Source organism: Symphalangus syndactylus, chromosome 22 (genome assembly GCF_028878055.3).
Source record: "Symphalangus syndactylus isolate Jambi chromosome 22, NHGRI_mSymSyn1-v2.1_pri, whole genome shotgun sequence".
In the NCBI taxonomy this organism is placed as follows: domain Eukaryota; kingdom Metazoa; phylum Chordata; class Mammalia; order Primates; family Hylobatidae; genus Symphalangus; species Symphalangus syndactylus.
In genome coordinates, this window is record NC_072444.2 from 17,852,774 (window position 1) to 17,866,369 (window position 13,596).

Below are 13,596 nucleotides of genomic sequence, written 5' to 3' on the forward strand. Positions count from 1 at the left end.
GAGGAGAAGCCAGGAGTAAGATGAGGCCCCAACGTGAGCACTGGCTTCTGCAACATCGAGTTCCCAGGTCAGCTTGAGGAGAGAGAGCAATGTCGCTTCCTGGGCAGGTGGGGGCAGAGGCCTGATCAGACTGACTGGAGGAGAAAATGGAGCAGGTGTGGAATCAACAACTGCAAAGAATTTACAAGGTTTTGGTGTGAATGAGAGCAGAAAAATGGGGGAAGCGGCTACAGGGAGACGCAGGATCCAGGAGTTTTGAGTGGTGGTTCTTAAAACTTTTATGATAGGATCTATTAGGGCATGTTTTCTGAAGCAGATGGGAATGATCCAGTACCGAGGGGGAAACTGGTGACTAAGGAAGGAAGGATCCAGAGAACAAGTGGAGGGGTGACTCTGATAGCAACAAAAACGCTTCATTTATTGTAAAATCTGGGGAGTCAAAGATTGCGGGCAAGGTGCAGAGATGTTGGTAGATAATAAGCTCCTGTCTGGTTCCATTATTTCTGTGAAGTGTGAGGCAAGGCCATCTGCTTAGAGAGAAGGATGCAAACGGGACAAAGGAAGCTTGAGGAGGAAGAAGGATGAACAATCATCATTTAAGAGTGTGAGCAGTGGGCTACAGCAGGGAAATACAATAGAATTGCTAGGCAGGCTTAAGGGCTCATTTGAAATTTATGGACCTCACCTTAAAGGAAGAGCAATCACTTTCAACTTTCCAGCAATGTTCAGATGGTTTTTTGTTGTTGTTTTGTTTTTTGAGACGGAGTTTCACTCTGTCACCCCGGCTGGAGTGCAGTGGCATGATATTGGCTCACTACAACCTCTGCCTCCTGGGTTCAAGCGATTCTCCTGTCTCAGCTTCCTGAGTAGCTGAGATTACAGGCGCCCACCACCATGCCTGGATAATTTTGTATTTTTAGTAAAGATGGTGTTTCCCCACATGGCCAGGCTGGTATCAAACTCTTGGCCTCAAGTGATCTGCCCATCTCAGCCTCCCAAAGTGCTGGGATTACAGACATGAGCCACCTTGCCCAGCCAATGTTCAGATGTTCTGATGCAAAAAAGGTGGGGGTAAAGGGGTTATGGGCTTTTGTAAGGGAGTTAGTATAATACTCATTACTAAGCTGGGTCAGGTGGGATGTGCGCATGAGGGGGAAGATAATTGTGAAAATCTGGCAGGGACAAAGGTTTGCAGGTCTTGATGAGGTTGAAGAAATAATGAGGTTGAGGAAATGCTTTTGTGGTGATACTATGGGAAGTGGGTTAGAGTCAGATCTGAGATCTTTGTGACTGTGATTTCTTTTCTTTTTTGGAGACTGGGTCTCACTCTGTTGCCCAGGCTGGAGTGCAGTGGTGCAAACACAGCTTACTGCAGCCTCAACCTCCTGGGCTCAAGAGTTTCTCCCACCTCAGCCTTCCGAGTAGCTGGGACCACAGGTACATGACACCATGCCTGGCTAATTAAAAAAAAAATCTTTATAGAAATGGGGTCTTGCCATGTTGCCCATGCTGGTCTCAAAATCCTGGGCTTAGCCTCCCAAAGTGTTAGGATTACAGGTATGAGCCACCAGGCCTGGCCAGTGTGATTGTGATTTCTGAGATAGTGCAGTTAAAGGTGAGAACAGGCCAGGGTAAGATCACAGGAGCGGGACCTGGGGAGAGACGGAAACTCATTGGTAGGGAAGAAATCAGGGAGAAGTCAGTAAGATTTCTGGTGGATTATGCTTATGGATGCTGAAGTCCTAAAGAAAGTGTAGAAGGGGAGATGGAGGTAAGTTCACGAAAGCAAAAAAAAAAAAAAGGGGTGACAGGTGGAAAAATTATGACAGTATGAACTTCAAGGGGGTTAGGGTCTTTAAAAGAGGATGAGAGGAGAAACATTGCTAAAGATATTTATGGTCTGGATGTTGTGGCTCACACCTGCTATCCCAACACTTTGGAAGGCCAAGGCAGGAGAATCACTTGAGCCCAGGAGTTCGAGATCAGTCTGACCAACATGGTGAGATCCCGTCCCTATTTAAACTATAAAGTTATTATTTATTTATTTGGATATGAGGGTCTCACTCTGTTGTGCACGTTGGAATGCAGTGGCGCAATCACGGCTCACTGCAGCCTAAATCTCCTAGGCTGAAGGAACCTTCCTGCCTCAGCCTCCTGTGTAGCTGCGACCAGTGGCATGTGCCACCATGCCTAATTATTTGACTTTTTTATAGAGACGGGGTCTCACTTTGTCACCTAGGCTGGTCTCGAACTCCTGGGTTTAAGCAATACTCCCACCTAGGCTTCCAAAGTGCTGGGATTACAGGTGTGAGCTACCATGCCTGGCCAAAAAATGTTAAAACAAACAAAATTTATGGTGCCTGCCTACCAATTCACAACCCCTTGTAGATGACCATGTTTAATGCCATGTGTCTCCATGCTCATAGCAATAGCTGATGGATCTAGGGGCGGGATCTGAGCAATGGGCAGCCAATCTGTGGAGTGACCTGTCCAATGAATGAACTTTCCTTCATGCTTGGCCTCCATCCCTTGGTATCCAAGAAGGACACCACCTTTTCTTGGTCCCATTCCTGCCTCGCGGGTCATTCCTTCTCAGTCTTCCTGCTGGTTCCTCTTTATCTTCATGACCTCTTCTCTCTACATTCACCCACGAAGTGAGTTCACCAAGATGTCTGTGCTTTCAAATATCTTTAAATGCCATTTACTAGCTGACAGTTCTCATAAGTTTATCACAGCTCTGACTTCTTCCCCCAACTCCAGACTTCCATATCTAATTACTTATTTGATATCTCCATTTATTTATTTTTATTTTTTGAGATGGAGTATCACTCTGTTACCCAGCCTGGAGTGCAGTGGCACAATCTCTGCCCACTGCATTCTCCACCTCTGGGTTCAAGCAATTCTCCTGCCTCAGCCTCCTGAGTAGCTGGGATTATAGGCATGTGCCACCATGCCCATCTAATGTTGGTATTTTTAGTAGAGACAGGGTTTCACCATGTTGGCCAGGCTGGTTTCGAACTCCTGACCTCAGGTGATCCACCCACCTCCCCAAAGTGCTAGAATTACAGGTGTGAGCCACCACGCCCACCTGACATCTCCATTTAAATCTCCAGTAGGAGGGGCCAGTCGCCGTGGCTCATGCCTGTAATCCCACCACTTTGGGAGGCCGAGGTGCGCGAATCATGAGGTCAGGAGATCAAGACCATCTTGGCTAACACGGTGAAACCCCGTCTCTACTAAAAATACAAAAAAAATTAGCCAGGTATAGTGGCGGGCATCTGTAGTCCCAGCTACTCGGGAGGCTGAGGCAGAAGAATGGTGTGAACCCAGGAGGTGGAGCTTGCAGTGAGCTGAGATTGTGCCACTGCACTCCAGCCTGGGCGACAGAGCCAGACTCCGTCTCAAAAAAAAAAAAAAAAAAAATCTCCAGTAGGAGGCTGGGCGCGGTGGCTCACATCTGTAATCCCAGAACTTTGGGAGGCCAAGGCAGGCAGATAATTTGAGGTCAGGAGTTCAAGACCAGCCTGGCCAACATGGTGAAACCCTGTCTCTGCTAAAAATTCAAAAAGCCAGGCGTGGTGGCACACGCCTGTAGTCCCAGCTCCTTGGGAGGCTGAGGTGGGAGAATTGCTCGAATCCAGGAGACAGAGGCTGCAGTGAGCTGAGATGGCACCACTGCACTCCAGCCTGGAGTGAGACTCCATCTCAAAAACAAACAAAATCTCTAATAGGCATCTCAAACATAACTTGCTCCCTCTTATCCACAACCCTCCCCTCAGAAAAACCCTGCTCCTCCTACAGTCTTCCCCAGATCAATAAATGGTAAATCCTTCCAGTGTTAAGCCAAAAATCTTAGCATCAGGCCAAACTATGGAGTAAAAAGATCAGTGGTTGCCAGGAGCTGGGGGAAGGGGGATGAAGAGGTGGAACACAGGGGATTTTTAGGGCAGTGAAAATATTCCGTATGATGGTTCTAACGGTGGCTAGATGTAATTATCCACTTGTCCAAACCCACAGATTGTATAACAGAGTGAACCCTAATGTAAACTATTGGGTGATCATGATGTATGAATGCAGGTTAATTAATTGCAACAGAAGTACCACTCTAGTGCGGAATGGGGACAATTCAGGGAGGCTCTGCACATGTGGGGCAGGGGGGTATATGTGGATTATCTCTGTACTTTCAATTTTCTTGTGAAACTAAAACTGCTCTAAAAAACAAAGTCTTGGCCGGGTGCAGTGGCTCATGCCTGTAATCCCAGCACTTTAGGAGGCTGAGGTGGGAGGACTACTTAAGCCCAGGAGTTCGAGACCAGCCTGGGTAATACAGTGTGACTCAGTCTCTACAAAAAAATTAGCCGGGCACAGTGATGCACGCCTGTAGTCCCAGCTACTCGGGGCGGGGCTGAGGTGGGAGGATCTCTTGAGCCCGGGGGTGTTGAGGCTGTAGTGAGCTATGATTGCGCCACTGCACTCCAGTTCGTGCAACAGAACTGAGACACTGTCTCAAAACAAAACAACAAAAAAAAAAAACAAAAGAAAAAGTCTTTAAATACGAAAAAAAAAATCTTAGCATCATCCTTGATTCCTTTCTTCTCATGCCTACCACCAATACATCAGGAAATACCTAGAATACTATCTACTTCTTGCCCTCTCCAATGCTACTACCCTGGTCTAAGCCAGCTTCATCTCTCTGCTGTGTGACCTTGGGCAAGCTCCTGAACTTTTCAGGCTTCTGTCATGAGGATTAAATGGTTTATTATCTGTAAGGTACTTAACAGTGTTCATCACATAGGATGCGCCATATCAGTGCTTTTTAAATAAATAAATGTCCTCAATATAGAAATGGCTAAGGCCCTAGTCCCCCTACAGTCCATTCAGAACACAGCAGCCTCATGATCCTCTTAAAGCCTAGGTCTGATCTTGTCATTGCTCTGCCCTTCAGCTCCTGCTCGACCTAGGCTAGCCACACTGGCCTCCTGTCTGTCCCTTGAAAACACACCAGTGCTGATCCAGCACTGTCACCTTCAGGGTTTTTACCCTGCTGCTCCTTGTGCCTCTGCTATCCACATGGCTTGCTCCCTCCTTCCCTTCAGCTATATGATCAAATATTGCTAAGTTAGGCCTTGCCTGCCTACCTATTTGTTTGCTTGAATTTTTCTCATTATCTCTAATCACTACCCGACACTGTATTATTATTACTATTTTATTTTTGAGACGAAGTCTCGCTCTGTCGCCCAGGCTGGAGTGCAGTGGTGCGATCTCGGCTCACTGCAAGCTCCGCCTCCCGGGTTCACGCCATTCTCCTGCCTCAGCCTCCCGAGTAGCTGGGACTACAGGTGCCCGCCATCGCGCCCGGCTAATTTTATTATTTTTAGTAGAGACGGGGGTTTCACCGTGTTAGCCAGAATGCTCTCGATCTCCTGACCCCGTGATCCGCCCACCTAGGCCTCCCAAAGTGCTGGGATTACGGGCGTGAGCCACTGCTCCCGGCCTCGGCTAACTTCTATTTTTAGTAGACACGGGGTTTCGCCATGTTGGCCAGGCTGATCTGGAACTCCTGACTTCAAGCGATTGCCCACCTCGGCCTCCCAAAGTGCAGAGATTACAGGCGTGAGCCACTGTGCCTGGCTTTGGACACTGTATTTGCCTGGTGGCCGACTGTCTCCCTGACAACACTCAAGCTCCACAACAACGTGGGTTGTTTCGCTCATTGCTGTATTTCCAGAGCCTAGCACAGTGCTTGGCACATAGCAGATGCTCAATAAATATCTACTGCGTGTGCCATTCTCTTCTTTGAATTTCTGTAATACTCATCCAATACCAGTCTTGCGAGACTTACCCCGTATGCTTTTTCTGCCAGTGGCTGCCTGTGAAAGCTTTTACTTGTCTATGAGCTCCCTGAGGACAGGGCCTGGCTCAGGGAAACAATTCCTGTCACCTGTGCAGTTTACCATCCCCTCACAGATCGCCTAATTTGATTTAACCAAAGCAAACAGGCCACGGAGGCAGATATTGTTAGCAATCCAGGTCTCCTGCTACCTAGACTAAGCTCAACAAATATTTGATTGAGAGAGAGAGAGAGATTGGGAGACAGAAACTTGAGTCACTGTGGAGCGAGGAAGCCCTTCTGGGCTAATGGAATGGTTCTCTGTAGCACATCCAACAGTACTCATAACAGCCGGCATTTGTTGAACTTAATTTTTTCTTTTTTTGAGACAGTCTTGCTCTGTCGCCAGGCTGGGGTGCAGTGGCGCGATCTTGGCTCACTGCAACCTCTGCCCCCGGGGTTCAAACGATTCTCCTGCCTCAGCCTCCCGAGTAGCTGGGACTATAGGAGCGAACCACCACGCCCAGCTAATTTTTGTATTTTTAGTAGAAACGGGGTTTCATCACGTTGGCCAGGATGGTCTCGATCTCTTGACCTTGGCCCGCCTCGACCTTCCAAAGTGCTGGGATTACAGGCGTGAGCCACCGCGGCCGACCTGTTGAACTTAATTTTCTAATCTTTACCTGTGTCACCCTCACAGCTATTCTGTCTGCAGCTATACCAGCAGGGATCTTTATATCTTATTCATCTGTTATCTTCCGGTGCCTAAACAAGTCCTGGTACATAGTAGGTGCTGAATAAATGGCGTCAGCCCGAGGCTCCTCAATTCGTGCCTGGGCTCAGGTGCAGCGCGGCGCTCCAGATCCCGCGTAGCGAGCGGCAGCGCTGGGCTCCGGCCCCGCTCCCGGCGCGCTCCCCCGGTGCTGGGTTGGGCTTGGCCGGGCCGGTCCGCGCTCGGCGGCAGTTCCGGGTGCGCCGCAGGAGTGAGCGCGTGCACGGGGTGGGGCGCAGAGGGCCGGTCCCCTCCCAGCCCCGGTGCCTTCCGCATCCCCGCCCGCGGGGACTGTGGTGCGCGATTCCCTCGCCGCCGCAGGCCCAGAGTCGGGGACTGGGCCTCAGACACCACGGAGACCTTTCCGGCCCCGGCCCGCTCCCAGTGCCTGGGACCCCCGGCAGCCGCGACGCGCCCCGCCCCGCCGCTCAGGCCCCGCCCCCGCACCCCGTCGGCGCCCGCCTCCCGCGCCGCTCTCCATACTTGGAGATCGCCGCAGCCCCGCACGCTCATTGGCCGCGAGCTGGCGGCGTGGGGGGCGGGCCCGGGCCGGGCCGGGGCGTGGAAGGAAGGTGGCGGCGGCCTGGCGCGGGGGGAGGGGGGTGCTGACCCGGATGTTCACTCCTGGGCACCCGGGGAAGTGGAAGCGCCGGGCCCTGCTGCGGGGGGGAGAGCCACTGACGCCGGGACCGGGACCGCCGCCGCCGCCGCCACCATGGTAAAGGCCGCACGGCCCCCTCCCCGGCCCGGGGGCCCCTCCGGAGCTCGCGTCCCCCTCCCCCTGCCCATCCCTGGCCTGGGACGGGTGGCTTCCCGGGGTGGGGGAGGGGTGGGGTCCCGAACCCTGGGTGGACCCAGTCCCTCCCCGCCCAGGAGGGTGCCGCCGGCGCGGACGACTTGGGTGGCAGTGACCCTGCCCACGCTCCCAGCCCCCGCCCTTTGCGCAAGCTGGAGTCCCACTCACCACCTCTGTGTTTAGGCTGGTCTCTCCCATAGCCCAGGCTAGACCCTCACTCCCGAACAGTGGCCCCAGCCAGGCACCCCCTCGGTGACCCTGGCGTGGGCCCCCTTCCTCCCCCGGTCTAGGACTAGGTCTGCTTTCCCCCGTCTCTCCCGCCCAGGCTAGGCCGTCGTTTCTCCCTGCCATGGCCCAGGCTAGGCCGCTGCCTCCTTCTCTCCCTTCCTCCCTTGCCTTCTCCATGGCCTCAGGCTGGACCCCGGTCAGCCCCTTCTGCAGCGGCCTAGGTTTGCTTCCCCTCTTCTCCGTGGCCTCAGCCTGAATCTCCTCTTCCCTCTGTGATCTTAAATCTGGACCTCCTCTCCTCCGCCCATGGCTCCCGTCTGGACCTCACTGCCCCCTCCCCACCATGATCCCCTTCCCTGGACTTTTCGCCACTCCTAGCGTAACCTGCGTCTGCCACGCTCGGTCCCCGCCCTGATCCTCTCACCAGGGTCCTGCCCCTTGCCCAGTGCACGACTCAGGGTCCCCTTCCCTGTTCCTGGGGCGCGCCTTCTTTGCAGCCTTCGGGAAGCGAGGGGAGCTCTCCATCAGGGATGGGGTGGTCCCGGTGCTGTGCCTTCTCAGTTGCCCCTTCTAGGGAGGCCGCCTAGGAGCCAGCGAGGGAAGGGCGGGCATCGGTGTGCCCAGAAGGCAGCGCGCTGCTCTGCGGGCCCCTCTCGAGGGCCGCCGCCGTGGGTGCTGTGCGTGCGAAGCGTTCTGCAGGGCAGGCCGGGGTCCGCGGCGCCCGGGCCTGAGTGGGAGCCGAGGGGCGAGGGTGGGTGGCCCACAGGACAAGGATGAACGCACAATCGCCCTTGTGAGGCCATGGCCTTGGGAGGCCACCAGGCCCTGGATCCAGTATATGGCCTGGACACGATGCACCCGAGGAGGCGCAGTCTCCCCTTCCCTCTGAACTGTCAGCTTGTAAGGGTTGGAACTGCTGATTATGGAAGTCCCTCGGATCAGGTAAGCAGAACGCCTAGGGAGAGTGCTGGCTCCGCTCGTGGTGTTTGTTTTGGTAAAGAAGGCAGATGCTATCCAGACTTTTGAGGAACCTGGGGTTTCACATAGGCCCCCACAGATAGACCTGCTCTCCTGCCACTTGACCCTTCTGCAGGACAGGCCTAGCACTTAGGTTGGAAGGGCCAGAGAACTTCTTGTGACAGGGTCAAGGGATTTTTGGAGCATGTTTGGATGTGGACTTTGGGCCTCAAAGTGTTTTGAGGACTATGGTTCCTTGTTTAGTCAAGGGATGTTGCTGCTGAACGAGGGTGAGTAGTTGAGATGGGTTAAGCTTTCTTTTGATGCCTTCCTGTATGCTGATTAAAAACATGGGCAATGCCACTTTTAAGGCCTTCGGATTAGTCCAGTAACTTTGGCTGAAAACTCCTTATTTGGGGAGGTGGGCCTGGCCCCAGGCCTTGATGGAGAACGACTTCTCCAGGGCAGTGTTGGGTGAGGACTTTGAAAGTGGGCTGAAGTTTCCTGAGTGCGCACTCAGGACAAAGTATAAGGCAGGAAGGAAGCAGCGATTCTCACCAGCTGATGGGAAAGTGCCTCAGTCCCCCCAGGAGGAGCACATACACCTGAAGCTTCTCAGGAGTCTTGTACTTGGCTCTCATCTGAAAAGGCTGGAAAGGGTGGAGGAACTGTCTGCCAGTCACTGTGGTGTGCTTCACCTGTACAAGCTGGTTTCATCCACACGAAGCCCTTCTGGGGCTGTCCCCATTTTATAGATGAGGCAGCTGAGGCTCAGGAGGTGGAGTGACTTATTCAGGGTGTTGCTCAGCCAGTGGAGGAACCACCCTTGGTCAGTGGAAGCACATCTGGCAGGCTCTAAACCGTTCTTCCCATTGTACCAAGCTGCTTATATGTCAGAAGGTTTAATGACACTGTTTGAAAAACATAAAATGGGATATTCAAACATGGCAAGGGGGGAGGAGCAGTATTTATTGCCCATGGATTGTATTTCAGATCCTTTGTATAGGAAATCATGTTTATAGTGAAATAGCTGTATGGTGGTACAGGCATATTTAGCATGGGCCAGAATGAGCTCTTGGAGGGCAGAGATTTTTGTCTTGCGTTTTCCACAGCTGTATCCGTGGGGCCTAGAACAGCACCTGGCATTGGAAGAAACTGGTTGGAATGTTCTCTTTGGGATGTGCCTGTGTCCATGAACTTACCTGCTTGGATTTCATATTCATTCTCTCAGTCACTTGTTCTTAGTATCCCTTAGGCTTGTAATTTCTGACTGCTTATTGTTAGGTTTATCTCCTATTTGAATACTCTGACCATTAAGCCAGTGTAGATGGTTAGGGTAGGACAGAAGTAGTGGTGTGAGGTTGCATTGTAGGTAAATGAATTCAGATCACCATGTTTTTCATTTTCAGTAGATTCGATGGTAGAGAATACAGCTAGATCTCTGTTATCCATTGAGGGAAATAGTGCCTTCAGAATCTAAAATGCGTTTGACTTTGGAATGAATTCCATGATTTTTGTTGGCATGAGTTTCTCCTTCCCAGTTAAAATGCATAGGCAAATGGAATTTATTTGCATTCCTTTAGCAGGTAATAATCTTACCACTGTTTGAGTGCTGTACAATTTCAGAGCACTGTTCCTTACGCAGCTCCAGTTTCTGACTTGGGAATTATTCTTAGTTATGATGATGGTGAGGCTTTACCAGGAACGGGGACTGGGGAGGCCCCCTCAGGAATTGCTGCTCCAGCTCACAGATGGTGTTGCCTGGTAGGAGCTGATGGGAACTTGGTATTGTTACAAGGTGAAACAACATAGTTGACATTAATGTCTCTTGGTGTGGATAAGACACATTGTTCAACTCACATGCCTCTTGTCTGTCTGTACAGCCCTGTTTATTTAAGCCCACCTGGCCTCTTTTTGGTGGCATGCTTATAAAAAGTAGCCAGTGATCAGTGGCTTGTGATTAAGGAAATGATAAGCCGAGCCTTTGAAAGCAGATACCCCTATTTATAACTCAGATGTCCTATACTTTTACATTCCATGAATTGGGGAACAGGACATATGACTGACCACAGGGAAATGGTGGCAGGGCAGATTCCTCGCCCAGTAGAAGCCTGCCCTCCAGGCTGGGAAATGCTTATTGTTAGGCAAATACTGAGGCACGTTGTGGGGTACCTGAAGCTGCAGGATAATGTTAATTCAGCTTTTTGTGTATTAAGTGCCTACTCTGTGCTGCTTATGTGCTGAGGATGCAAGACAGACAAGGATCTCTGCCCTCATGGCTCACATTGTTGAGGGGTACGCATGTCACTGTTACCTAAAGCTTAAGGGGGAAAGAGCCTTGTTCAATGTAACTGCAGGCACATCTGCATGAGCTATGGCAGGAAACTGAAGAGAAAGCTGGGGCTTGTGCCAGGCTCCACTCCCAGGCCTTTTGGGGTGTGTCTTCTCTTGTGTCTGCCATTGGGTGGAATTGGATTGCACGTGCACGCAGTCCGCTCCTCTGCACAGCCAAGGCTTTCTGGGGCCCCGAAATGAAACCTTACGGTACCATGGAAGTCCAGCCTGTCCAACCGGGGTACCTGAGGATCTGCTGTGACCCAGAAACATGACTTAGGTTATAGCCTAGCCCCCATTTTACTCACAAGGAACCTGAAGCTTGAGAGGTTGAGTGACTGATGTAAGCAGCAGGCCTGGGATTCAGATCCCTGTCAGCCTGAGTCATGTGCTGGACCCCACTCACTGTGTTTTCCAGAAGCAGAGAGCAGAGGGCCCCGTAAATACAGGATCTTGTCCCATTTCCCCTTGCAGCAGATCCAGCAGTGAGGGTGCGGTGTGGAATTCCAGGGGATGCAACTGTAAGATCGCCCATATTGGGACCAGCTAGAGCCATATGCCATTTCCAGTCCTAGGCTTTCACCAATTCATGTTTCAGTGGAAGGAAAGAGAGGCTTAATGGTTATGGAGCACCAGCCATGTGCTATGCACTCTGTTAGAACGGTCCTCACCACAGCCTGACAAGGTAGGTTCAACTTTAGGCTGGAGGCAGCATAGTACAAGAAAATAGAGTTAGGAGCCAGAGTGCTTTAGGATGACAGTACCTCTGCATAAGGTCGTAATGAGGGTTAAGTAATATCTGTCAAGTGCATCCAGTAGCATCTGGCACATAATGGTATAAACATTAACTGTTGTTAATATCACCGTTTTTCAAAAGTGTGCAAAGGGGTGTATGGTTAGTCCCTGTCTAGCTACTAAGTGGAGGAATTGGGTTTTCTGACTCCAGAGCAAACTGTTTTTCTCCACTCCGTACTGCCTGCTGATGGCTGCTTTGGAGTTTGCTTGGCTCTGGGTTGTGCCTTGAACACACAACTTCCCTAATAGAGCCTGGGGCTCTTTTCTCCACTAAAGACAAGCTCGCTGTGAGCTGGGCACCATGTGTTGCCAGAGCCTCATGCTATATGTCAGGCCCGAATTCTTGTCTGTGCCAATGGAACCCCTGTGACTGGAGGGTTCTTGCCCTCTTCCAGGCTTGGAAGAAGAGAGACAGGGCTGGGGACAGAGCATATGAGCTCTGTGAGAGCAGGGACCTTGTCTGTTGGTTCCCTCCGAGTACCCCACACCTTGCACTGGCTGCCTGGCACTTAGCGCCAGCTACATAAACACTGAGTGAGAGCTGAGAGGTGGCTGCCTGCTCCACAGAACATGGTCTCTGCAATTGGGCACATCTGGATTTGAGTCCTGTCTGCCACTCGGTGTGTGACTGTCAGTGACGTGGCTAATTCCCTCGGTCTCAGTTTTCCTGGTCCGTAGCATGAGGATAACATTTTATAGGGATGGGGAGTAGGGGTGAAATTTGTAATGTACTTACTCCAGTGCTTGGCACACAGTAGCTATGATTGTTATAGTTTATTCTGCATACCACAGAGTAAGGGACACAAATAGAAGCTATCATCCCTGTCCTCTAATCTGGGAGGGGGAGGCAAGATGCGTCCAAAAAGCCAAGTGCAGCAGGAAGGAAGTAGTACTAGAAAAGACTTAGCCAGGGACCCATGGGTGCTGTGGTCTGCCCATCCCTGCAGGCCTGGCTTGCATTTCCCCCTCCTCCATGCAGCCCTGCAGACCACTGCAGCCCGCGCTCGGCTTGGGGGCTGGGCATGAAGCCCGGGAAGAGTGTGCTTAGGCAGAGAGGACCGGGTGGGGTATGGTCACGGGGACTGGCACAAAAGCAGAGGTCAGGGGATGTGGTCACACAAGCAGTAGATGTGAGTCCATGGGGTGCCTCAGTCTCAGGAGTGAGTTGTGGACTGCCTGAGTTGCTAAGCTAAGGAGTTTGCATTAGATCTGGGACAGTGTGGAGCCAGTGAAATTTCTGACAGGGCAGGTAGAAATTCAAGGAGACTGGCAGAGCAGTGGTATTTTAGGAAGAGTCCTCTGGCTGTGCGTGCAGGAGGCCTGGGGAGGTGAAAGAGATGGGAGAGAGGCCTCCACAAGCATCAGCTTGTGAGCTTATGAGGGTCCTGGCCAGTGTGCAGCTGTGGGTGTGGAAAGGAAGGGATGGTGGAAGGAGATAAAGGCAGAGTGAGACGGAATGATTTACCATCTCTGGGGCTGAGGGGGTCTGCCCCGGAGCTGTCCCATGTAGGCATTCTGATTGGACAGTTTATCATTGACACACAGCTATTTCAGGTCAGTTTAAATCCTAGATAGTGGTGTCTGCAAAGCCTTGAGATCCTATTAACAACTGAATGGGGATTTCAGTCTGGGTAGCCCAGTGATCCATCCAGCCAGTGACTCCATGACTGCAGGTGGCACCAAGTTCAGCCTGATGCACACAGCATTAGGTTCTGGTGCCTGAGACACCAGTCTGCTGAGGGAGATGGTGGGGTGGCAGGCTCTGCATGGCAGCTGTAGGAATAACAGAAGCTAGTTTTTTTTGTTTGTTTGTTTGAGACAGAGTCTCGCTCTGTCACCTAGGCTGGAGTACAGTGGCACGATCTCAACTCCCTGCAACCTCCA

The 13,596-nt window shown here is 51.7% G+C and overlaps 1 protein-coding gene across 6 annotated transcripts in view; it reads left to right on the forward strand.

The window, feature by feature from the left end:
- Positions 1–7,170: 7,170 nt before the first annotated feature.
- The window catches only part of CAPZB (capping actin protein of muscle Z-line subunit beta), a 147,691-nt gene continuing 141,265 nt past the window's right edge, over positions 7,171–13,596 (forward strand). For 2 of the 6 annotated variants that reach the window (XM_063631753.1, XM_063631752.1), the window contains exon 1: positions 7,194–7,320. In XM_063631753.1, the coding sequence (XP_063487823.1) occupies positions 7,318–7,320 (3 nt within the window). In that variant the 5' untranslated portion in view covers positions 7,194–7,317. Of the gene's footprint in view, positions 8,569–13,596 lie in introns of all 6 variants that reach the window. The other 4 variants (XM_055262312.2, XM_055262310.2, XM_063631751.1 and 1 more) reach the window with 4 other exon arrangements.